Here is a 24,959-nt window from a genome sequence, read left to right as displayed (position 1 = left end):
AGTGATACGACAAAGATGATAACTATTTTGGAAATTATATTAAATGTTTTGCTTAATTATAGTTTTGCTAGTCAAAACATTTTTTTAATGTTCTAACTTAATTTTTTAATGTTTTTTTTAAAAGATTTATTTAGTTGTTGTGAATTTTCTGGCATAAGAAAGTGTTTAACTTATTCAAGCATTCATAATTAATGGGCAAATGTCTGTTTAGAGTGTCATTTCAATGGTTTTCTATTAAATCGACTGGTGGTTAAGCTTCTGGTTTCAGAAAAACCAATACGACCATCTTCACATTTTAAAATATGCAACTCCAGGAGTCAAAGAAGAATTCAGATTTTATCGCTATATTATTAATAAAATGAGGCTAAACTGGCTTATGCATATATGACTCTTACAGAAGCAGTTATTCTTTTGTTGGTTTAAAGACTCACTCTGGTAAAAATTTGTTCTTTGGTGTTTTCAATACGTTCTTGGGGCATTTTCTGACGGAGGACATATAAAAAATTGGGCTAAAAATTGTGTTTCTGAGTTTATCTTTATTCAAATTGTTGTAAATCAGGAGGAAACACATACACAGTTGGAAAAAATACACTTGGCAGGAAAAAGGTCCAAAGAGAGGGGAAGGGGGGCGGGGTTGCCCCGTGCCAACGGTCCTGCCTACCACGCAAAGATAATTTTTCGAATTAACTCCTTCCGCCCTGCAAAAACTATTCCCTAGAAAGCAATGCCTCATCTTTTTTATAAATAAATGGCATAATTGTAATTAAAAGAGCACTTGGAACGGTTTTACAACGGATCAAACGATGATCAGAGTGGAACTTTAAAAGCTCTTACATCTTTTGCTACATAACATGAGCAGCTTTGAGGAAAGTGTCAGCTGCCCTGAGGACAGGTCTTTGTTGATGAACACTTTTAAGTGTAACTTAGGCGCAGAGATTTATTTGTTATCAGAGATTATCAAATAAAAAAGATTACAAACAACCATTTTTATTCAGGAGTGTAGTTGGATTACCAAAGGAGCTATGGCTTTTTAGTTGTCACTGATTGGCTGTAGACCACTGTCCATTATTACCAAGTCTACTATTAAGTCTACTTGACTTCAGTTAATACTTGTAATATTTAATTAATCAAATGTGACTTAAGAGTGTCTGTTTTTTATCAATGCATTTCATTATTTCTGTAATGAGTTTGCTAAATTGAGGTCATTGTTTTGTCTAGTATTACCCACAAATTATACTTGAAATAAACCAGATCAACCGATCAAATCAATCAATCAGTCTAGTCCATGCTATGTTCCTGTACAGAAAGCGTTCTGTTTGCAAAATTTGTATAAAACTTTGATCATGAGGAGATCTTTGGCTTCATTCTTTAAATCTGGACTTATTTTAAAAGAAGTTTAAACTTTGAGAACTTAAACAAGAACGAAAAGTGTCAAAATAATCAATTTAGTCTCAGAAAAGAGTTTAATGAAGGGTTTTTAAAGCCTTAAAACATCTGTGATAATTACCAGCAAATAAAGTTTCATGTATCCATTTTTTTTTCCGTTTTTAGAATGTAAACTTGAAAAAACGAGCGATAAATGTATTTCTCGACAAAGACGTGACACACAGACACTTCATTCTTTTTTCAGCAGACTCCTGGCACATCTGATGGCACATCTGACAAACAAAACCTTCAAAGTTTTATTACTGTCTGTGAAAAATAAGCTAAATACATTGTCAGGTAAATATACTGAAATTTCCTGATAAGTTTCTCAAAAACCTCCAACTTTAAATAACGGACCAAATCCAAATAAGTTGATTCATGGTCATACTTAGACGCATCAAACGGAAAATATAATTTTTTTAGTGATTACACCAAAGAGTGATATTCTAAAATAAAGAAAAAATTCTTCAAAGTTTTAAATAGTAAACTGGATTTTTTTTTTCGAATCAAGATACTTTAATACTGGTAGATACAAGGTACTAGCATGAGTCTGGTGATATGATACGTATCTCGATACCTGGCTCGCAATATATATATATATATATATATATATATATATATATATATATATATATATATCCCAAGGCTTTACTTGAACATTTTTTTTCCTTTTTTTTTAATAGTATGAATTAAAAAAAATCTGTGCCTGAATATTAATTCATTGTAATACAATTTTAAAATTACTTTTATCTAATGATAACACATTAAGTACTACAACTGTACTCATACAAGTTATTTTACCCAAGCAAACTCCTAGTGCTTTTCCTTTGATAAATTAAGAGATATTAGTTCTTAAATAGAACAATCAACATTGTCTGATTTCCACAAAAAATATGTTTCAGTATAAGATAAAAAAGTGGAAAACAAAAGTAAGACCCTGAAGGACGTCCATAAATAATTAAGTATTAATTATTTCCAAAGGAAGTATTGCAATATATCGCTGAATCAATATTTTCCTACATCCCTATTTAATTTTATCTTAAACTAAAAGGGATTACCAATTTGTTTCCCTGCAATCATGCTAACCAAGAAAGCTAACCAAGAAAAAACATCCTGTAATATTTAGTTACTTTCTCACATTAAATAATGCAAATACTCTTCATATATCTGTCGTATCAAATTTTTAAAATTATTTTTCTGCTGTGAGGTTCTCTAAATCAGATTTATCTTTCTTGTAGTTTTATTACAGTCTTAAATATGCAACATTGAATGCTGTAACTTGATATTAAGATTTGTTATTGTTGCTATTCCTTCTAAAATGCTGATTGATGAGACGCCGATCCACCTGCTGGCTGTGGGCCAATGATCGTCAATTATATTTTAGCGTTGCCAAAGTTACAGAGCCGGTTTGTGAGTCATACATCACATTTAACAAGACACAAATTCATCCTCGTCTTTCCCTGGCGTGCTCTTACACAGAAAGATGAGCCACTGAAACCTGATTCATCTGAAGTCATCAGATGAAACGTCGTTTCAGAAAATTCCATCCAACTGGTTCCCCAAGATTACATTGTGCCGGTACAAATTATGGAAATCCGTCGAATTAAAAAGGCTGCACGTTTGGGTGCCAGCGAACGCCTCGGAGGAAATCTTCACATGCTCGGCGGAGGAAGAAGTGAGATCATATTCCGATCCATGTGGCAGCACAATAGATATTTTGCATTTGAAAGAGATTCCTTTTCATTTAACATAATAAGAGATGCTAGCTTCCTCCACATTCCCAGCATTGTAGAATTCAGTGTGAGGTCACACAGAGCCTTAATAAAAAGTGAAGATAAGTTCCTTTACAGGTGGAGGAAGAACGACGAGTTTCTGTTGTGAAGGTGCAGCTTTATTTTTATTTTAACCCCCCCTGTGATCCACTGAGGAGCACGCTGTGCCGGGACACTAGCTGGAACACACCCTGTCTGTAAAGTGCTGCCATGCAACCACCCCGAGCTTGTTAACAAGTGAGTCAAGCCTGAGTGTGCTCAATAATGAGAAAAGGTTAATAAGCTGATCAATGAAGAGGACATGGCGTCTGCAGTGGCTGGTAAACAATTCCAGGAAGTCTGCAGTTAACGGTGACCTCATTCCCTGAAAAGTTGATGGAGGACTGGATGCAAATTATAATTTCTCATCTGTTGCGAACATTAGAAGGACCTGCTGCCTGAATGGATTAGAGACGGCGCGCGCACACACCCAGGCAGGCGCCTCCCGAGTGAAACATAGATTAATTTGTGTTTGCATCCCTTATCCACCCCTCCTCTGCTCGTTCCGCCCCTCCTTCACCTGATGCGATGACAAGTCATGCAGTAATGAGTTTTGTAAAGATTTTTCAGATCAATGTCCCAATCAGTCAACCCTCGCCTGTGAACTGTGATTCACATGCTGTTGTCTGCTCTGGCAGGAGTTAGATAGAGAAACCATTGATTTTCCCTTCCTTTGGAGAGCAGGTGGGTTGGGGGGAGGGGCTCTGGCTCTCTGCTGGTGCAGGTGGGTTGGTGGGGGACCTCACCAGGGATACAGCCTTGAAAACACAGCGTGCTCTCTCTGACACGGGTGAAACCGGAGCGAGCGCAGGTTTGTTTGCGTTCTCACGGCCACAAAAACTTCTGCTTTTGGCAGGAAGCTGCCGCTTTATCGTGCCGTCATTATCGTGATTAAAGAGAGCTCTGCTGTCCAACACAAGGAGAACAGGTGCTGAATAATACTCTGTTATCACTTAGGTCCATACTCATTGGATGTTGTATAGTCAGTGTTGTTTCACTTTACAGATTTTTGGGATAGGAAGGCAATTCTACTGGGGCCATGGACACACCTCATTTTGTGCTTTCCACATAATAGTCTCACTGTGTACTGTGTGTTTTTCTAATTGGGGCAAAAACCAAATAATTCTAAAAGAAAAATATTTTTTAATGGGGCATCAATGTCAACATTCTGTTGCCAGTAGGTCATTCTAAGTTAATTGTTCAAACAACTACGAGCACACAATGTCGCTTATCAAATGTTGAATGTGAACTTTATGGGTCTCAAAAGCCTCCTTCCTACTGAGCACTGTGGTACGGTACAGTTTGATCCAGTATTTTGAGCGTTTCCTTTGTAAAATTGACCCATTTAACAGTACTGACCAATAACACTGGAGGGCCTCCATCTGTTAAAGGTCCATAGAAAAATTGTGTGGAAACTGAGTGGAAACACTCACCAGAAGTAACTGGTCCTACCCGTACTACTCCTCACGTACCGGACTGCTCAGTGGAAACAAGGCTAAAGCGTCAGACTTATATCCAGACACAGAACTACTAGCAGAGTTCATGACGGACCGAAACCATGACCAGTACCTAAGGACCTCTACTCTCAGACATGGTTTAGCAAATGCCACCCAGCTGGTGTGGGCTCTAGGGTTTCCAGACAAACCCGCCAGACCACTGTTACGGGTGACTCTACTGACACCAAGACTGAACATTTGAAGTGGACACAGACCATGTGACCTGCAGCAATGGTCTACCGTCCAGTTCACTAATGAGTGTCGGGTCACCTTGCACAAAAATGATGGTCGTCACTGTTGGCGGAGAAGGCGAGGTGAGCAATACGTATAGCTCAACAAGATCTCCAGGGTTCACTTTGGTGGAGGAAGTTCAATAGTCTTGGCAGGCATCACTAGTAAGCACAAAACTGATTTGGTTATTGTAGACGGCCCTGTCACTGTACCTAGAACCTCCAATTCCACCAACACACCCCCAACTTTCTCTTCAAAGATGATAATTCTCCACCTCTTAGTGCCAGAATTGTCACAGGAAGTTGGTATGGCCAGCAATGTCCTCTGACCTGAGACCCATAGAACACATCTGGGACCAACTGATCAGACACTGTACGAATCTCACCCCCAAGTGACCTGGCAGAACTGCATTGTTCAACATTGTCTCAGAACAACATCATGAGTTTAGAGTTACGACGCTATCAAACTGTCATTCCAGCAAATAGTGGAAATACCTGCTCTTGACATGGTCAATTAATGTTATTTAGGTCTATGTTTATTCATGTTGAGGGTAATACATGTCAGACTAATAAAATATTGTTTTTTATTATTCATTATTAGTAATATCAAAGGGATTTTTTACATATTTAATCAAAATTCAGACTTAACAGGAAAGCACTCATGTAAATAACAACATCCCTAACTTATAACACAATAATTGTAACCCTAGTACTGAAGCAATATTGTGCTTGCGTTATAGAGCTCAAAAAATAAACTTCATCTCTCTGATGTTTGATCCTTCCTCAACAATTCTTTTTAAATTAATTCTGCAGGAAGAAAAATATCATTTCTTCAAGAGATCATTTTCTTTAGGCTCATTTTTGTCTTTTTCTTCAAATGTTCTCTGAGTTTCAATGCAGTTTCAATCACAGACCATAAGAACACCAGGTCCTATGTTTGCAATTTATCATGCGCAGTGAGAAGCACAAGCTCCAAAAAGGACTGAGTGTTTACAAAATAAAACAAAGGCAGGTTTTGTGGGCTTTACGTGAAACCTGTCTGGCTCTACATTTACATGCAAAATCTAATATGGATCTGAGCCCTAATCCTTTCATTTTCAGGAACAACACCTTCATATGTGGTGGGATAACTTGAATATTCCCCCTGCTGTGTTTAGGATCTTTTTTTTATAAGTACAAAGCTTTAAGTAGTTGATCACTTCATTACAAAACTCACTGCATTCAGGGAATGTTGTGCTCTGTCACTTTTTCTGCTATTTCCTAACAATACTCTCTCAAAAATGTCAAGTGGAGCCATGAGGCTTGTTAGTGTGCCATTCATGTCCCAATCACCCAGGAGAGTTTGGACAAAAGTTCACAGATGGGAGAGAACATTTCAGCTCTAGCTTAGCTGTACAGACTGGTGGAAAAAGTCACGAAATCATCAGATCACACTGAGAGCTCACATACAGAATCTAATGCAATTAAGGTGGCTTTTTCTCTACTAAAGCAGGTAGTATAAAAGTTTGTACAACCTTATACGATAAAGCAATAAAAACAAATGTTTCCATTATAATGTATTTTGTATTTAAAATACAAACTTATTTGGGGGAAGAAGTTGAAGTGTCTAGTTCATACTGAAGTATTCAATGTATAAGTTCAGTATGTGTCTGGATAATTAATGCCAATCAGACAAGATTAAATAGGACATATTGAGATATATTCACATATTTCTTTAAAATTAGTTTGATAACAGATTTGTAATGTGACATTTACAAATATTTCGTAACCAGGAAAAACATCCGTGTTTATACGGGAACTTTACTGACCTCTAATTACATTTAAAATGTCTTGCACTGTTCGGAAATAATAGTTTAAGAAAGAAATTTAAAATGTTTTATCCTTTTACAGTACAGTACTTATTTATATTATACATACTGGGTACCTACACTTTTCACATGATTTACATTTAGAGATTTACAGCAAGGATTTAAAGCATTAAAACCAGGTTTTTGAATGCACTCTCAGTATATAGTGTTCACATTGGACTGCTGCTACCCAATACTCGCACATGTACTCTCAGCTAGAAGAGGTTTGGTGGGAAATGTTGAAGCAGTGCAAATCTTGCTCCGGTCTTTTTCTTTCACAGCTCTATTCCGATATATGAAAGATTTGGAAAAGGACGCTACGTCACTATCAAATCCAAGTCACCTATTGGCCAAAATTCAACTTGTTTAACTTTAAAATGTCCATTCAATGGCTGCAGATTTAAAAACTTGCATAGTAATCCGAGAACACGAGAGTTTTGAAAGCCCAAAAACGCATATTTCGCATATTTAGTCTTAGTTTTTACCTATTGTTCATATTTTGAAGTCCAATGAGGCAATTTTCTTTGTGATTTTGGGCTATATAAATATTTATATATTTATATTTATAATATTTTTATATTTATATAAATAAATATGAATTGAATTTAATTATTTGCGCACGTTCACATGGACTTTTCACTCAGATGTGTATTCCTGAGCCCCAGTTTTGATGCTAACAGTTTGTTTTTTTCAAACAGACTTTTCTGGTCCTCAAATATGACATTTACAGTAATTATCTTTTTAATGTATTTCTAATCTATGTGAAGAAATGAAAAGCATCCATTTGTAAAATAAAAATTACTTGAAATAGTTCATTTGCATGTCATGTTATGATAGATTGGCCCTCACCCACCTTCATCTCGCCAAATCTGGTCTTTTTTGCAAAAAGTGTCGACACCTCTGTCCGAATATAAGTAAAGAATGTTCTAATTATTCAAAACTAAGATGGCAGAAGAAAATGTTTCACAAAAATGAGACCCATTCACATTTCTTATCTTCTGATAAATGTTTAAATCTCCTTCATTAAAGCCAAACAAATATTGTGCAAATATTCTCAACTCCAAGAGAAATTCCAGCCCAAAAAAGGTCAATTTTGAGCCTGATGCCGAAACATTTTAGGTAAAGATTTGACTTGTGTTCAGAAAACAAACATTTAAACAGGGATTTGGATAAATTGTTGTAGCTGAGGTTGATTAATTGAGAGTCGGCTCTCCGCTCCGAGAAGAATTCATCACAGAAGACATTAGCATAGAAGGTAATTCTCAAAGTGAAAACAGCCCCCAGCTGTCATACAGTTATATCAATAAGCTCTTTATCACACAGTAAAAGGATGAATGGAGGTATTTTTTTACCGGTGCTTGAGTGCTGAAGTCCGATGGTCTCTGTAGGACTACGGAGGTACCCGGATCCCATGGTCCAGTCCTGGGAGTCTGAGTGTTGGCTGTGAGGAGGTGGAACTATCGCGGAGCGTCTGTTGTTGGTTCGGGCCAGCAGGGTGTTGAGACAGTTGTGTGCGCTGGGGTCATTTCTTTTGTGGTGGCGGTTGTTGGTGCCGGTGAGCACGGCCTCGTTCACGAACACGGAGCCGTTCCCTCTGGATGGACTCGGTGGTGAAACCTGGAGGAGAAGGGAACATGTCAGAGTTGTGTTTGGATCTGGAACATTCAGAGAGTTCAAACGTTTAATTGACTGTATATAAAAACCGGACCGAGTGACTGTGATGTCATCCATAGAAAATGACTAACTTCTGGCAACAACCAAATTAGGTCAATTCAGTCGCCATTTTTTCATGTTGTAGCCAGACGTCGTCAGTAAGCAGTGATTGGTCCATGACTGTCTGAGTCGACGTTTCTATGACAACCACTTTGGCCAATCAGGAGTGAGATTGTTGGAAGGCCACACCCCTACCACTTGAAAACGAGCTATAAAAACCTGTCAAATGATTCAAACATTCGACGTGAGACCACCCACTTTTAATGAGGTATCTGAATGGTCAGTTTAAAACTTTAATAACTTGCTTTGCAGAAATAAATAAAAAGCATTAGCAAGACAATGTTTTTTTAAAAATAGGTATCAGAGCAAAAATATCTACTCTGACAACTATAATGACTCAGTAATAGACGTTTATCTCGCCATAGAAGTCTAAGGGTTTTTGGCTTCTTGGAACTAGCAGGTACTTCCTGTTTGGAACGCGAAGGGGGAAGTGTTACTCATCCAATTCTCATTTACAGTCAATGTTTTGTCCTCAATCATTTAGATTTCAGCTTTATCAGTAGCCAGCATGTCTTAAAAAAATGACTGGCTTTTTTTTGTCATAGAAGCTAAAACAAGGAGACAACAGGTACTTCCTGTTTGGAATGTGAGGGGGGAGGGGCCACTTAGTCCTGTTCTCCTTCACAGTCAATGATTTGTCCTCTATCATTTAGATTTTTAGCTTCATCAATATCAAGCCTATCAATAAAATGGCTTGCATTTTTGACTTATAGAAGCTCAAAATAAGGAGCCAGCAGATACTTCCTGTTTGAAACGCCAGGGGGGAGGGGTCATGTAGTCAATGATTTGTCTTCAATCATTAATATTTTTAGCTTTTTTAATAGGCAGCCTATGAAAAACATGGCTGAAATTTTTGACACATAGAAACTAAAGACAGAGAGCCAGCAAATACTTCCTGTTTGGAATTTGAGGGGGGAGGGGCCACTTAGTCCAGTTCTCAAATACAGTCAATGATTTGTCCTCTTCATTCAGATTTTTAGCTTAATCGATAGCCAGTAAATGCTGACATTTTTGACTCATAAAAGCTAAAAACAAGGAGTCAGCAGGTACTTCCTGTTTGGAATGCCTGTGGGGGAAGGGTCACTTAGTCTATGCACGCACTCCTACATTTGCATAAGTGATCAGAAGTGATCAGAAAACATAAAATAAAGGACAAACCCAGGAAATCTTGTTGATTTAAACACACATCTTTTAAGTTGAATTTATATAAAAATCTGAGCTCAACCAGCAGCCTGAGTAGAGGACAGCAGCTGTTTGGAGGATTGGGCTTCTTCTCCTTACATCCTCTCCTACCACATGGCCAGACTCGTAACAATAACATGGCCTTTGCTCTGTAGTGTGGAGGCCGCACGGCTAATTAGATACAACTGGAGGAGTGATGCACGTGTGCGCCAACGCGTGTGTGTCATTGGATCCGTCTCTGACCCCGTGAACCACAGCCTCTGGCTAAAACATTACCAGGAAACATAAGTACCTCCACTGTCTGCTCGCTTTTGTTGCTGCTGCAGCTCTCGCTGCCTCCGACTAAAATAGATGAATGGAAGTAAATACAGTAAGACCGCTCCAGGCCGGGAGGGCCTCAAAGCTCATGGCGATGTGTAAATTAACCAGGGAGCGAGGTAATACTGTAACCTGAGTCTCCTCATTAGTCTGTCCTCTGTGTATTTGGAGTGGATGCACCTGCAGAATAGAGCAGTAAAACCCTGTCAGTCAGGGCAGACTCTTTCACCTTCTTTTAATCATGGTTTTTTACTACATTGGTAGAAAACATATTCAATAAATAGTATTCAGTTACAAATTTTGATAATTACCAGGGCAGATTTCATTTCACAAGTCTACAGTCTGATTGAATTTTTGCTTTAAAGTGATTAAATGTTCATTTAATTTGCACATTTTTATCCCAAACCAAAAGTGTAGATTAATCAAAAATACTTTTCACATAAAAAAGGGATTTGAACTAAAAAATATTAAAACTAACATTTATATGAAAAAAAATCACTTTAAATACTATATTTTATTGAAGTAAAAATATTCATATTCATATTAATTAATAAAGTAATTTATTATTTTTAATTAACGTTGTACGTTTGTGATTATTTTGTAAACGGAAACATATTTTACCAGAAAAATAAAAAAATAAAAGTATTTAGATTATTTTGTGTTATTGTGTATGAATTCAAATAAGTGAATACATTTATTATTAGTGTATTTACAGCCCAGTATTTCTCAGAGCTGCTGTTTGACTTCAGATTTACAGAAAATACAGTTAGAAAGTAAATTCATACATGTTTTAGATTTTTTTTTTAAGTCAGCCAAAAATACTTTACTACAGTAGTGACCAATAGGAAAGCAGCGCTTCATTTTCCCCACGATTCAGCACTAACGTTGATTTTGTGGTCACAGTATTGTTTCAATTTGGGAGGGAGTGTTGATGCAGAGTGAGCTAGCCCCCACTTCCCATTATTTCTTTGTTTACACTTTCTCCTGCTAGCTTACAGCCCAACACACCCCCAAGCTAACATCATCGGTGCAGCAAAAACGAGAAAAATGAGGACGTTCCTGGATCTATTAGTCTTCCTGTGTAGCAGAATGGAGCGGAGCAGGTAGCCCAATTGTAGTATCATCACAGCAACAATCTTTTTTTGTTTCCTCCTGATTCAAAACAATATTAATAAATACTCTGAATTGTAATTTAAACCTATATTTGTTTTCTATATGTCCTCCATCATCAGAAAAATGCTACAAATACATGTTAAAATACAATTTTCATTGGAGTGGATCTTGAAATGAAATTTGTCACTTTATTTACCCTTTTTTGTTGCTTGTGTTGTTTAAAATGCAGCTTTCTTTCTTTTTCTCACAGTTTCACTAAACACTGCATGTTCTGATCTTGGCCTGAACTTACTCCTGAAAGGGACTGATATAACTCTTTCATGTTTTCCACTTATTTTCCATAATTGTTTGGAAATATCCTGAAAACTCTTTGAGGTCTGAAGGGCAAAAACAATTGCCTCTCTGATAAAAGATTGATATGAACTTCTGATATTTACAACAAAAGAAAATCTTGTTTATTAATGTTTTACATGCTGACTTAGATGATTTTGTCTTAAAAATGGGTTTAATCTTTGATTTTAAGATTTGAAATGCATGCGAAATGGTTTATTTTTTTTTGGTTTGCATGGCCAGAACTGGAAGATTGTCTTTCCAATTAGTTTCGCCATCCCTGCTGTTCCATTAATGTTGCTAAAGGACACAGAAAAGTGCACGTTTGCTCCCCTGTGCCTTCCAGCTGCAGGGCATATTTAACTGCAGCTCTCCTCAAACAAAGTGTCAATAACTTAAGTCCTTTAAAGCACAATTGATTGGCTCCTGGAGGAACGTGCCTCGGGTTTTAATTATTTTTGCTCTGGCTTTTATTTGCAGTGTTTTAATTACCATCGGTCATTAGGATGTTGGTAGCTGCTGGAGCGGGGAGACAAATGAAGCTGAAATTGCTCCCGTTATTGCCGGTTGTACATCAAGGTTTGACTGAGAAGCTCGCTGCCAATGAGCGAAGCGTCTTAAGTGAAGGTGGTGATTGAGAAAAGCTTCTTCTTCATTAGTTGCGTGAAGGAACACTCAATAAAATGCTGCAAGAGCTTTGTGACCTTTGAGAATGAATCAATGGGCGAGTTCACGCTGAGCCAACTGACGTGTTATCACCTCACCTGCTGCCCATCCAGAGGGATGATCATGTGAGGTATGACAGCAGGCAGGCTGCTCTGCCGCCCGTGCTTCCAGGTCTGGAGCAGCCTTTCCTGGCCCTCCAGACGCTCGCGTTCCCGCTTCACGTTCCTCTGGCCCTCCCTGAGCCGCTCCAGGCTCTGCTGGTACTCCTCCAGTTGTCCGTCCAGCTCTTCCTTCTCCTGCTTGAGCTTCTCCGCTGCCAGCTGGCACTGCCTTTCCCTCTCCTCCAGTCTGCTCTCCTGCTCCCCCTGCTGGCTTTCTTTGGCCTGACACTCTCGCTCCCAGCGCTCCTTGTCCTGGCGCAGTTTGTCGTGGAGCCGCTGGGCCGCCGCGATTTCCTCCTTCTGCTTCTCCAAGTTGCGCTGCTTTTCTTGCTCCTGTAAGGTGTTCGCCCAGGGACTGGACAGGTGCACCCGCTGGGCGCGGGGCGAGGGGCGCCCACTCTCCTCCAGGAGGAGCCTCTGGACCTCGTAGCAGGTGTCCTGTATGGCCACGACGGCCTGGAGCAGAGACAGATGTTATTAAAATGGTTTCACAACACATTTGAATGACAAAACAGGACTGAAACCCCAATCAGGTGCCATACTCCTAACCACCTGCTCTGCAGCATCGCACTGGTGTGGGGTTTTTTTTGGCTTCCAAAACAAGACTTTGAATAGGAAAACAGCATCCTGATCAAAACTCCCAATCCACGTGAGGAAGGGTGCATGCGGTATGCAAATGTGCACACATGCGCTCCACATGAATTTACATGATTTGTCTGCACAGGAAAAGAAAGGATCAGTAAGGAGAGTTCCTGGTTGTTGTTCTATTGTTGGCTTCAGTGTTGTTTCTCTGTGTACTGATGCTGCAGTGAGCAAGCGAGCATCTCACCTGAACTCGACACAAACATGCACCGAGAAAAGGTTTGCCTGAGGTCAAAACCAAAAGAAAAGCACAGAAAAAAGATGGTGGAGATGCTCTTACCTGCAGACTGTACAACAACCGAGTCAAGCTTTGGACACTTTCAGCAACCTGTCAGTGGAAAGAACACAAACATCTTGTGTCAGGGGTTTGTGCATCTAAAAATGGAAAATAAAGGAACAAACAAAAGACAGAACTTTTCATCCATGTTCCAATTGTGCCCCCTGTAGGCCACAAAGTTTAAGGACACAGAAAGTGACACTAAAATAATCATCCCGGCGGGTCAACTCACAGGTAAGAAAAGCAGCAGAGAGCAGTAGAACAGTGGAAGGGTAATTGGAAAAAGTTTCCATATCAATTTTTAATGTCACTGTACCTCTGTGTTCTAAATGGACTTCCCTTTATTATGAGCCCATCAATGATTCAGGGCTCTACGGCCAAGATGTAATTCTAACAGAGAGTGCTGAATTATTAAAACAACAGTTGGCAATCTGGAGACGCGCATCTGTAAAGAGGATGAAAGGAGGAGAATGAAGGATCTCCGCTATCACTCCTGACATCAGACACCTCATTTAGAAAGACTGTTATCGGCTCAGCTCATCAGACGGAATATTTTAAAGACTGAAAGGTTAACGAGTGAGCAGTCCTCCCCGTACACACCTGTACATTTACCTCTTATGATAGCAGATGTTGTTATAACAGCGTTTGGAGAGCAAGCACAGGTGTGGTCTAACCTACTGTTACTAATATGTGGTCAATAAAGTTTATTGAAATAATTTCTTATATAAAAACTTAAAAAACTACAGGAAATACAAATAAAAGTCTTCAACAGTTTAAAAATGTGAAAGGAATACAAACAAAAACACAATAATAGAGTCATTAAAGGTAAAAAATTAAAGATTTGTGACAAAAAAGGGGAGTTTTGGTGGATCTAAAAGCCACCACAATGGGGCTCTGGTCTGTAGATGGGGTCCACAAAACACTAAGTCTTTTTGCACAAAGATACCTGGACTTACCATGGAGTCCATGTTACCCAGATCACCGCTTTGCAGCTCAGGTGAGGTCTGCAGCACCAAAGCGTCCGTCCAGGAGCCTTCGCCTGCCTCTGGGTTGTCAGGTGAGTCCTCAGAGAAGTCTGACGTGGGCTCTGTGGGGGTGTCGGGGAGCAGACAGTCGGTGTCCGAGTCCTGGTTGGACTCTGATGGAGAACAGGACAGCGTGGTCTTCAGGTTCTCAGCTGCAAAAACAAAGCAAATGAGAGGCAAAGATCAGCCGAGTTCCAGAATGTGTTGTACATTTTTTTCAGAGAATATTCAGATTTTAATTTGGATATGAGAAATCCAAATACCGTAAATGTTTCTAAAGAACATTTCGTCATTTTTTATACAAATTAATTTAAAATAATTCAACTATGGGGTTCAAACTACATAAACAAATAACTCAAGAACATGTTAGAACATAAATGTTTAAGACAGTAAAACCCAGTACAGTATATTGTGGTATATTAAAATGCTTCACCCTCTTGCAGCGCTGCAGCCAGCAGCCCGGCAGCCTGCGGCAGCTCCTCTGACTGCGGTTGCACCAGCAGTCTGGCTTCCACCTGAGCAGCTCCCGTCCTCCCGTTTAGAGAGGAGAGCTCCGAGTAGATCTGCAGCTTCTCCTCCAGGCAGGAGCAGATCTGCTGGTCCTGGCTCATCAAACTCTCTGAAACACCAAGTTCAAGCATTTGGTTAAATGGTAGAGATTTAATTTTAATACTATTTTATGAATATTTAGTGATTTTTAAAAAGCTGGTGGTTGAGGACACTTTAGTTGTGGGATAAAACTTGACATTTATCAAAATATTATTTTTACCTGAGAACTCTTGATAACAGTTTTTTCTACTTTTCTGGCACATCATAAAATCATGTCCTGTGCTAATAATATATTAATAAGTGGTATCTGCCAAATAGAAACAACTAAAATGTAGTTTAACCTACGACAACGTTAGAATTGTTGACAAAGTTGTTAACAATTCTATATTTCAGGCGGACTTAATTCACCTAAATAAGATTTTCAAAGATAAAAGGGTAAAAAAAAATATTTTAAATATTTATAAATTAGGCTAAAAGTCAAGCTGCTTAACTTTAAATTCAACTTTCAAGTCAAATGTTGGTGTAATCATTTCTGCAGCTGAAACAAATGCCCAAATCATCATGATTACACCACTGTGCTTGAGAGTTGAATCAATTTTAAACACGGCTTGTGTGTTTTAAATCTTTAATAAAATGTCCAAATTTTTTTTATTTTTGTTGATTCTATAAAAGGGTGGTAAAGACTACATTACCTTTCACTTTATGAATCTTCTGTAATCGCGCTTTAGCAGCTTTCTTCTCTTCTTCTGATTCAGATGCAAACTCCTCTTCTTCCTCTGGACAGCTTGGAAAGACAAAAAAATAAATACATTTTATATAAAGCTGACTATTACCGTTTAACAAATTTAAATTATTTAAATTTGGAGAAATGGTTGATTTCTAAATAAATTCAAATCATGTTTAAAATAAACATTTACCAAAGACTCTTCTATTTAAGAGACATGAAATATAGTCTGAGAGGATCAAATATGTTCTTGAAACCAGCTGTGAGGAGAAAACTTCACTGTAGATCCACAGATGTGGAAAAACCGCAGGAAAGATGTTAAAAACCGTCCATCCAAAAGAAATTCTAAGCATGAATAGAAAGTGATAAAAGGAAGGAAGTCAACAATGTCCATAATTGATTCTTGGAATCCTCTGAAAATTATGGGTTGCTAAAATCCATGAATTTATAGTTTGGACTTAAAAGAAAGAAGGGACTTAGACTTGATAAGTTACATTTCTTTCAGTGCGTTTTTCAAACTTTGCATAATATCCTTCATAGTTATATTTCTGTTTATTGTTTATTTTTTCAGTTACAAATAAATAAATAAATAGTTCACTGTTCAACATCTTTTTGTTTTGCGTTAACGTTACTCTCAAACCTTTCCACAGCCTCTCTGATGAGCCTCATCCAGGTGTTCCGTTCGTCTTTGGAGGACGTGTGGACCTCGTACATCTCCGGGCCCGACGACGAGGCGCTGATCAAAAACATGCCTCTTTCCTCGTTGGCAACTTCTCGCACGATCAACTTCTGCAAAGCGATGACGGGGGGCTTCTGGTCCTGAAGAGGGTTGAATGTTAAGAAATGTGGTTGAAATGTCTGTAGGGTTAAAGAGAAAAATCAGCTCTTGTTTGAGTCGGTGACGTACCACTGTAGCAAATATGTACTTCTGGTCCTTTTCTTGCAGGAAGATGAGCCGGTCTGTGAGAAGAACCGCCTGGACATCTAAAAAGTAATAAATTAGCACCAAAAAAACCCCTGACTATGTTCAACTTCCTACTTTGCTCCCTAACTACTATAAAACTATACATGTACAGTGCAGGAATATCCATTGGCCTGGATTTTAAAAGCAATTTGGACACCCTCTTATGTAGACTATTTTTGTCTTTTGACGATGAAATTTGGATGATTTATTAAGAATACGTTTTTAAAATATGAAAAATCATTTAAATGCAATGCATTGTGGTCTGCATTCACTGATGCGCACTGATTTTTTTTGCAGAGACTTCTGGGTAATTTGGACACTCCAATAAAATTGAAACTCCCTATATAATACACTATGGGGCTAATAAGAGAATACAGCCTATTATTTTTTTTATTGCTGAGAGATTAAAGAATCCTACCTTTAAGCCGCCCGGTGGCAGTCTTCCACAGAAGCTGGCCCTGGTGTTTGAGAATTTGCCCCGGCCTCATCATGTCCTGCTTGCGGAACGTGCATCCGTCCTTCAGCTTGGCCGTGCTGCGGCTGTCGATGCGGTTCCACACTTCCTGTAACTTCTGGTGGCGCTCGTATTCACTGACCCTCTGGTCCACGGCGGCGATCACCTCTCGAATCTGAGCCAGAGCTTTTGACAGCTCTGCATGCTCCTCGGTGTCCTCTATGGAACAGAAATTAAGAAAACTTTTAAGCATAAAGGCATACATTAATTAGGATTGATCAAGCCTGCAGGGGGCAGCAGATGACTAACCCTGAGTGTACTGCAGGATCCTCTCAAGCAGTACTGGGTACTTTGTAATCCTTTGAGTTACCAGCAAGATGCATTCTGGGATCTCCTTCCGTCTCACCAAGGAGTTACTTCCTTGTTGCTGCAAAGATCAAAAGTTCAACTATAATAGAAGTTTTCTCTTAATTATTTGAAGTTATAATTAAAGCATTTATACCTTCACAAAGCTGTGAAATCTCTTATTGTGCTGCTGGAGCTCCTTAAAGAAACTGACTGCTTCATTATGACGACTGCAGAATTCGCCGTAGACTTGCTTCATTTTATCTCCGCTGTCATCTGAAAACTGTAGGAGATCGTGTTATTGCACAGAAATCTATCATTTAGTCACCTGAAAAAACTTCATTTACCTGTTTGAGCAAAATGTCTCCGATTTGGTGGATCAGGTAGTTCCTGTGTTCCTGCCGGACGCCCGAGCTGTGCCTGCGTTCCTTCAGGGCGCTAAAGAAGGCGTGGTGGAGGGCGAGCAGCTGGTCCAGACAGGGGAAGACCCGCTCCACGGCGTCAGCATCCAGCTGCACGTCCTCCTTCATGCCTCGCCGGAAAACCTCCGCCATGATGTGCAGAGTCTGCAGGTGGTGGAACTCCGTCTGCATCAGCTCTGCAGCGAAGGGTTCAAATGATATTGGTCCAAATATGTCGTTCTAAATGAGAAGCTATGTGTTGTCACGGAAACAGAAGATGCTGTACCATAGATGACGTCCTGCCTCTTGGCGACTCGTTTGTCCTGCTTCTTGCTGAACTTGTGCTCCACGGTCAGACTCCATGACTCTGCCTCAAAGTCCACAGAATCCGTCAGGATGTCGCTGTAGCTGTGAGCGAATGAGTCCAAACCGTCTACAGAGAGAGGGAAAAGAAGGTTAAAAATATATTTTCATGTGTTATAAATTAAAAAAAACATTTTTTTGGATACATTTTTGTTAAAAATAGAAAATAAGTTTTATGGTGTCCCTCAGGGTTCTATTTTAGGCCCCCTAGAGAACTTAATATAAGACGGCATCTCATCACTCACTTTGCTTGATTTTACTTTTTGAAAGCTTGGCAGAAATGCATGAAAATGTGATTATTTTCTTTATGTTTCCAAAAATTTGATAACTAATCGAGAATGAAGCTGTTTTCTTTTCTCAAACATAGGTAGTGTAAGTGTATTGTAAAATTAAACATTGTATTAAAACAATAAAATGCTTTAAAAAACTGTTTTTTTATGTGTTAAAATTCTAGACTGCTGGCAAAGCTTCAAGTCTCTCCAGGTTGAATAAAAGTTGCAGAAAATGTCTTTACACGAAACAACATGAAAGCACAAATTCCAGTTTTATACACTCTTTAAAAAGTTATGTTGTAACTTTTAAAGTATTTCACTTCAAACCTTCATGTGGGCAAACCTCCATATTTTACAGTAAAACTCCAAATCACAAACTGTAGGTTCATCTTTGGGTTAAACCTATCCAGAGGTAAACATAAAACCTTAATAGAGATCATAATTGCTGATAATTTTGACTGAAAATTGTCAATTATTCAAGAACTTATTTTAGTTTATTTTTTACTAAATCTGGGTTGTAGTTTTATTATTGTTTTAATGCTTCATCCCCATCATCATTTTTGCTCTTAAAAAACAGATTGATTTAGTACAGCTCAATTATTTTCACTTTTCTCACAGATATCTTAAAAAAAGTATTCAACCCAAAACATTTCATATTTCTACACTAACTTGAGACAGCATGAATGTATTTTTTACCTAAAACTTTCCTTTGTCATCATCATCTTATTATTTTTTTTATCTAAAAAAGAAGTCCAGAAAATGGATCTACAAATATTTTTTTCTTTAAGCGTTTATGTCATGAAAATGAGAATTGAAAGTCTTAAATTTGCTGTTTTTCTAAAATTACTTAAGAAAATTAATTTAAAGGTAAATTTAAATTAAAAAAAAATGTTCAAAAAAGAAAATAACTTTTCTAATAAAAGTTGAAAGTGAGGTGAGTAAAGGTGAAGTGATTTGGAGAGTCAATTAAACACAATAACAATTAATTTAATTTAAATAAATACATGGGAAAAATGAATGGAACTTAATTTAAATAAATACATTGAATTTAACCAAAATTTATGTATTTATTGCTCTTATATTCAGTGTGAATGATAAAAATTAAATACATTTTCTGAATTAGGATTAAAATAAACAAACTGAATGAATTGGTGATTAGGATTCATACTAGTTAAAGTGAAGTTAAAAGGTTAACACCAACCTCTACACTTCTTAAATATGAAAATATAAAAGTCTTTTTCTTTAGGTGGAGCACAGAAGTCCTCAGACAAATTTCATTGAGTTAAAGTTTAACAAACGTGCTTCTATTTCTATGTTTCGTTAAACACAATCTTTTCATACCCTCAGTAAAGCACGAGTCGGTGGAAGTGGATGACAGCGGTGTTGACATGAACTCTTCTGATTGGCCGTTCAGCCTCTGGACCTCCAATTCCGTCTCTGAGCTCTCACTGAGTAAACTGTCGAAGAAATAAAAAAGAAGTAAATGAACAATTAGTAAATGAATGAATAATTGTAGTTTGTGCCCAGACGGAATTATATGACACCAGACCCATTAATTGTAGAGACATTTAGAGGGTATATAAAAATGTCATCGAGTGGGAGTGTCATCCGAATTTGAAGACACTATTTTTCCATTTGGAGGGTTAAATGTAGGGGTAGGGAGAACCCATGGAGAAGAATTGAACATTTCACACCAAACCTCTTCCAACTGAGTACATGAGCTAGCATCATGTAGCGTCAGAGTAAACAGCACAGTAAAAATGCATTTATTGATCACATCCCCAGAGTGTTAGTGCTTCCAGACCTGTCGCTGTTGGGTAAGCTTCCAGAGGGCGAGTATGACTGCGTCACAGCATCCCTCCTCTCCTTCGGGGTCATGACGGGTAAAGAAGAAGAGATGGGGATGGCAGACTGCTGAGGACTGTCTCTGACTGTGAAGTCTGAGGGGAAAACAAGAGGAAGTCACAACCATTATTATCATTGTCCAAAAATCTGGACACAATGGATAACAGGAAATACCCACACGGCGTGGTTAAAACAAACTTGAACTGAGGGCTGTAAACTCACTCTGAGGGAGGGATGCCGTCCTGCTTTTCACCGTGGAAACGGCATATTTGTCCTGAGGTTTCTAAGTGATACAAATCTGTTAGATTTCGTAAACATCTGACAAAAGCTCTGGTGAAGGGGGAGCAGTCTAACCTTCAAACACGGGGGGACAGACTCCTTACAGGCCTTGTGGACAATGGCAGTGCAATCTGAAAAGCAGGAGGTTGGTGAAAAACGAGGTCATGTGGAAAAAAACGATGTCGGATTTGAACTGAAACTCACCTGGACAGTGCAGGAGGTCCTTTCCAGAAGCCGGCTTGTCGCAAACCACGCAGTGAGGGGCTCCTAAACAGGAGCCGGTGGCAAAGCGATGTCCATTCAGCTTGTCCTTGGCTTCTCGGTCCTTCCCTTTCCCCTTTGAAAACCACGCCAGCGACATCAACAAAGGGGCCAAACACACAGACGGCGTCTGATTGACACCCACGCCTATGAACTTGGGTCAATACGGTGCAAACCCAAGCGTCTGAAAGGGCTTTTATTTGTAGAGTAAACTGTCCTGCATGTGAGTGGATCAAAGAGTGAAAGAAACCCCCCCCCCCACCTTCCTCGCCTTTTTCAAAGCCATTAAAAAGTACACGGAAAAGGAGCGGAGCGTAAACAACAGATGCATGCTGGGGAGGGCTTTCCGTCTCCCTGCTGACTCGACAACAGGGGTTAATCATTCAGAGGAAAGCTGTCAGACTCCATATTTGGTCTGTCGCTCACACCTCGACTTTTCCCAGAATCCCCTTCCTGCTAGCATCTCTCAGAAAGCATAAAGGCATTTAAGGGATTTTACACCTGAGCCTAAAGCAGAGAGACGTTTCAGATCACGGCTAAACGGGATTTTATGTACCAATGACATTTTTAGCAACAAAACATGCTGTCATTCAGCAGTTTTAGTTTAAACCGGGCTTCCTATCGTCTTAAAGTCGCACCCCAATCATGTTTTGATCTTTTTTCAAAGCATTCTTAGTAGTCTTTCAATTATGATTATGCAATTTTAGCCAAATTTTTTTTTTAAACTGTCATTTTCTAGGACATAGTTTCTGCAGAGTGGCAGCTTACAGCCCCTCACAACCGTAAGTGAAACAAAAATTGTTTGGAATTTTGGAGCCAACGAGCCAAAGAGATTTGAGCCAGATGTCGGCTCAAACAAGGAAAACGATGACATTAATAGGGCTGTAAAGAGTATCAGAGTACTCAGATGTATTTGCGATCTTTGTCCTGGAGTACAAATATTTGAAAGTCCAAGCTCACTGCTGCATGGTCTTCATAAATCTAATAGGGTGTAGGAAAAATACACTTCAGGCGTGTAATTATAGCTTTGAAATACAGAATGAGGCTGGATTTTAATTACTTAAACTCAGCTAAACCGCATGAGCTACTATGACTGGAAGTAAATAGACCTTCAAAGTAAAGAGTCGGTGAATCTTCTTATTTTCAAAGTAAAGCTATTGAGTGTTTTTTGGTAAAATAAAAAAACTAAAGTTAATTTTACAGAAAGGTCTACATGACTGTGTTCAAACACATTTTATGTTGATTGTCATTAATCCAGTAAAAAGACAAACATCAAAAGTTTCGCTCCCCAGGTAAAATGGTATATTATGATGCTTAAAGACACCAAGAAAAGATGAAAAAAAAAAAAAATCAGTCAACAGGAACGGTGAAAGTTAAAACAAGATCTGAACCAGCAAGAAAATCTCAGACAGCATCTTGCAGGGTTGTGAGAAAAGCAAAACCTACGATTTACAGCATGATCCCTCCAGAAAGACCTGCAGACTCTGGAGTTGTGCTACTCTCTACTGTCAAGAGATACTTGTATAAGTATGGTCTTCATGGAAGAGTCATCAGAAGAAAAACTTTTCTACGTCTTCACCACAAAATTCAGCGTTTGAAATTCACAAATGAACATATAAACAAGCCTGATGCGTTTTGGAAACATGTTCTGTGAAACAACAAGGTTCAAATGGAACTTTGTGGATCTAATGAGCAAACATGTTTGGAGAAGAAAGGGTATAAAGTTTAATGAAAAGAACTTCTGTCCAACTGTTAAGCATAGGGGTCGATCAATCAGCCAGCAGCTCAGGAAACACTTCACTAGAAGAAGGAAGAATGGATTTCACAAAAATTCAGCAAATTTTGGACACTAACTTGATCCCATGGCTTCTACATACAGACGATGATCCTAAACACACCTCAAAACCCACGCTGTCTTACATTAAGAGGCGAAAACTGAAGGTATTGCAGTTTCTGTTATTTTGAAATGGTAAATTATGGAAATAAAACCTAATTTTTATTCATATTAAAAGAATGTCTAATATGTGAACTGATGCCTTCCATCTTTTGTTGAGTTCTTAAAGCACAATAACACAACATTTTACCTGGGGGGCCCAAACTTTAAATCCCCATTATATACAAGCATAAGATAATAAATCGTGAGATTCGTAGTTTGATCTGTGAGTCGTTGGTCTTGATTTGTGAATTGAATCAGACTGATTAATTAATCCACAGGCTTAGGCATTAATGGATCTATTTGTCTGCACGTGGATGATTCAGAATGGAGTGGAGCAAGGAGCTTGTGGCAAAACGTTTGTAGTTTGAACGTAAAAACTACAAGCTTTCTTCAAACTGTATTGCACCTGATTCACAACAGTTTGAATAAATAAATACTCAGAAACACTATTTTAAGTTTAATTTCTTTCCTCCGTCATGAGAAAAATGGTATAACAACGTGTTAAAAACACCATTTTCATTGGAGCAGCTCTATAACGTTTCAGTAACAAGTCGAATCTGTCTTACCTTGCTCTTGTTGCGCGTACTGGACATCCTGTTCTTGAGAAAACTGAAGGTCCGAATGACTTTGTACTTCTCCGACTCCGTCTTGGCTGGGATGTTGTATTTATCCAACTCCTCTTCTTCGATTCTGTATAACATATCACAACATTTGTTTGGTACTTTGGATGAGAAACATCCAATGACACCTGGTTTTACCAAAAACATATGACACATTCATAAGTGTTGAAGGCATTGACTGTATATGAGAACTGGATTGAGTTAGAGTGATGTCACCCATAGAAAATGGCTTCACCCTTTTTTCAAGATATTGATGTCGCCACGTTGGAGCCACACATAATGTCAGTAATTGGTCTAAGTTAACATTTTTATTGCAAAAGCACTAACCAATCAGGAGTGAGCTTGTTAGGAGGCCACACCCCTAGCAGCTGAAAACAAGCTATTCAAAATCTAACGAATGCTCAACGTGAAACAACATACTTTTATTGAGGCACCTGATTGGTCAGATTGTAACTTGAATAATTTGAACTACAGATAAAATATCTCGAAAAAAATTTAATTATTGAGAACTTTAAAAAAAAACAAAGTATCATGGGTTATTCTGACCAAAAGAATGACTGAGTAACAGCTGTTTATAGAAGATTTTGGCTTCTTGGAACCAGTGGGTACTTCCTGTATGGAAAACGAGGGGGGAGGGGTCACTCAGTCCAGTTCTCACATACAGTCAATGCTTGGAGGTGAATCTCTAATAAATACAAAGCTGTGTTTTCATATACAATCAGGATTTACTGACAGCACAAACGTTAGCTGAAAGGTGGTTTTAGTGAGACGGTGAAGCCTCGTCTGCTGCTGTGAGCCGTGAGAGTGTTGTTAGAACATGCAAGATGACTGTCTTCTGCATCACAGAGACTGTAGAGTTTGTTAGGGTGAAGGCGGTTCGCTGAGGGTTAGTCTACTTGCACTACATGGTTAGGGAAGCTTAAAGAAGAAATCCCTCTTTGCCAACATACTCTTTGAGAAACTCAGACAGGGTGAGATGCTGAAGCGACTCTGCGAGCTCCATGCTGCCCTCATCGTCAGCAGACTGGGCACGCTTACGGAACCTAATCTCCCTGTAAAACACAGCGCAAGGCACACACTCTGAAGAACCCTTTGGTTCTAGAGATCAAAGCAGACACCAAAGAAGGAATAGTAATAAATAAATAATAGTATTTCAAGGCGTTCTACAGGGTTTTCAACTTGGACCACAAGTTTTTTTTTCTTTTAAATTAAAATATTCATAAAAAGGTCGGGATAAATAAGTTGGTTAGATGATGGAAAATTGTAAAAAGGCACCATGAAAACTGGATGTAAAGTATGAATTAATTGCATTAGTTAGTAATGTTTTTTTTTAATTTCCAAAGCTGGTGTTTGTATTAAATGATTTTGATGTTATTTTGTCAATTCCCAACCAGTTGATACAAATGAGCACTTAAAATTAACATTTCGTCAAATCAAAGTACAATATTTTCCTCGTTAGCTTTAAGGGAATGGAAATTCCCTGAAATATTGTACATAATCTCCTATTTATTTACTTTATAAATTAGTGGAGGGGGATATTTCACTGCAGCAAACACTTCAGGGGTGCACTTTTAAAAACCCACTCCAATGAAAATCCTATTTTTGGGTTTTTAACATGTTTTTGTGACGTTTTTTTTTTGATGATTGAGG

General features: G+C 38.5%; 1 protein-coding gene across 5 annotated transcripts in view; it reads right to left on the bottom strand.

Annotated features, from left to right (window-relative positions):
* arhgef28a (Rho guanine nucleotide exchange factor (GEF) 28a) overlaps nt 1-24,959 on the bottom strand; it is a 72,843-nt gene that overhangs the window by 3,079 nt on the left and 44,805 nt on the right. For 3 of the 5 annotated variants that reach the window (XM_024299620.2, XM_024299622.2, XM_024299625.2), the window contains 20 exons: nt 24,260-24,361; nt 23,256-23,379; nt 20,697-20,829; nt 20,568-20,623; nt 20,436-20,496; nt 20,173-20,308; nt 19,710-19,825; nt 18,020-18,166; nt 17,680-17,930; nt 17,490-17,615; nt 17,297-17,414; nt 16,952-17,206; nt 16,477-16,553; nt 16,210-16,388; nt 15,538-15,629; nt 14,730-14,915; nt 14,228-14,448; nt 13,275-13,322; nt 12,290-12,808; nt 8,162-8,426 (listed from right to left, as the gene is read on the bottom strand). In XM_024299620.2, coding sequence (XP_024155388.1) covers nt 8,162-8,426; nt 12,290-12,808; nt 13,275-13,322; nt 14,228-14,448; nt 14,730-14,915; nt 15,538-15,629; nt 16,210-16,388; nt 16,477-16,553; nt 16,952-17,206; nt 17,297-17,414; nt 17,490-17,615; nt 17,680-17,930; nt 18,020-18,166; nt 19,710-19,825; nt 20,173-20,308; nt 20,436-20,496; nt 20,568-20,623; nt 20,697-20,829; nt 23,256-23,379; nt 24,260-24,361 — 3,212 coding nt within the window. The remainder of the gene's footprint in view (nt 1-8,161; nt 8,427-12,289; nt 12,809-13,274; nt 13,323-14,227; nt 14,449-14,729; nt 14,916-15,537; nt 15,630-16,209; nt 16,389-16,476; nt 16,554-16,951; nt 17,207-17,296; nt 17,415-17,489; nt 17,616-17,679; nt 17,931-18,019; nt 18,167-19,709; nt 19,826-20,172; nt 20,309-20,435; nt 20,497-20,567; nt 20,624-20,696; nt 20,830-23,255; nt 23,380-24,259; nt 24,362-24,959) is intronic. The other 2 variants (XM_024299623.2, XM_024299624.2) reach the window with 1 other exon arrangement.

Source organism: Oryzias melastigma, linkage group LG12 (assembly GCF_002922805.2).
Source record: "Oryzias melastigma strain HK-1 linkage group LG12, ASM292280v2, whole genome shotgun sequence".
Lineage (NCBI taxonomy): Eukaryota > Metazoa > Chordata > Actinopteri > Beloniformes > Adrianichthyidae > Oryzias > Oryzias melastigma.
The sequence above is the reverse complement of the archived record's forward strand: the minus strand, read 5'-3'. Positions and strand labels throughout refer to the sequence as shown.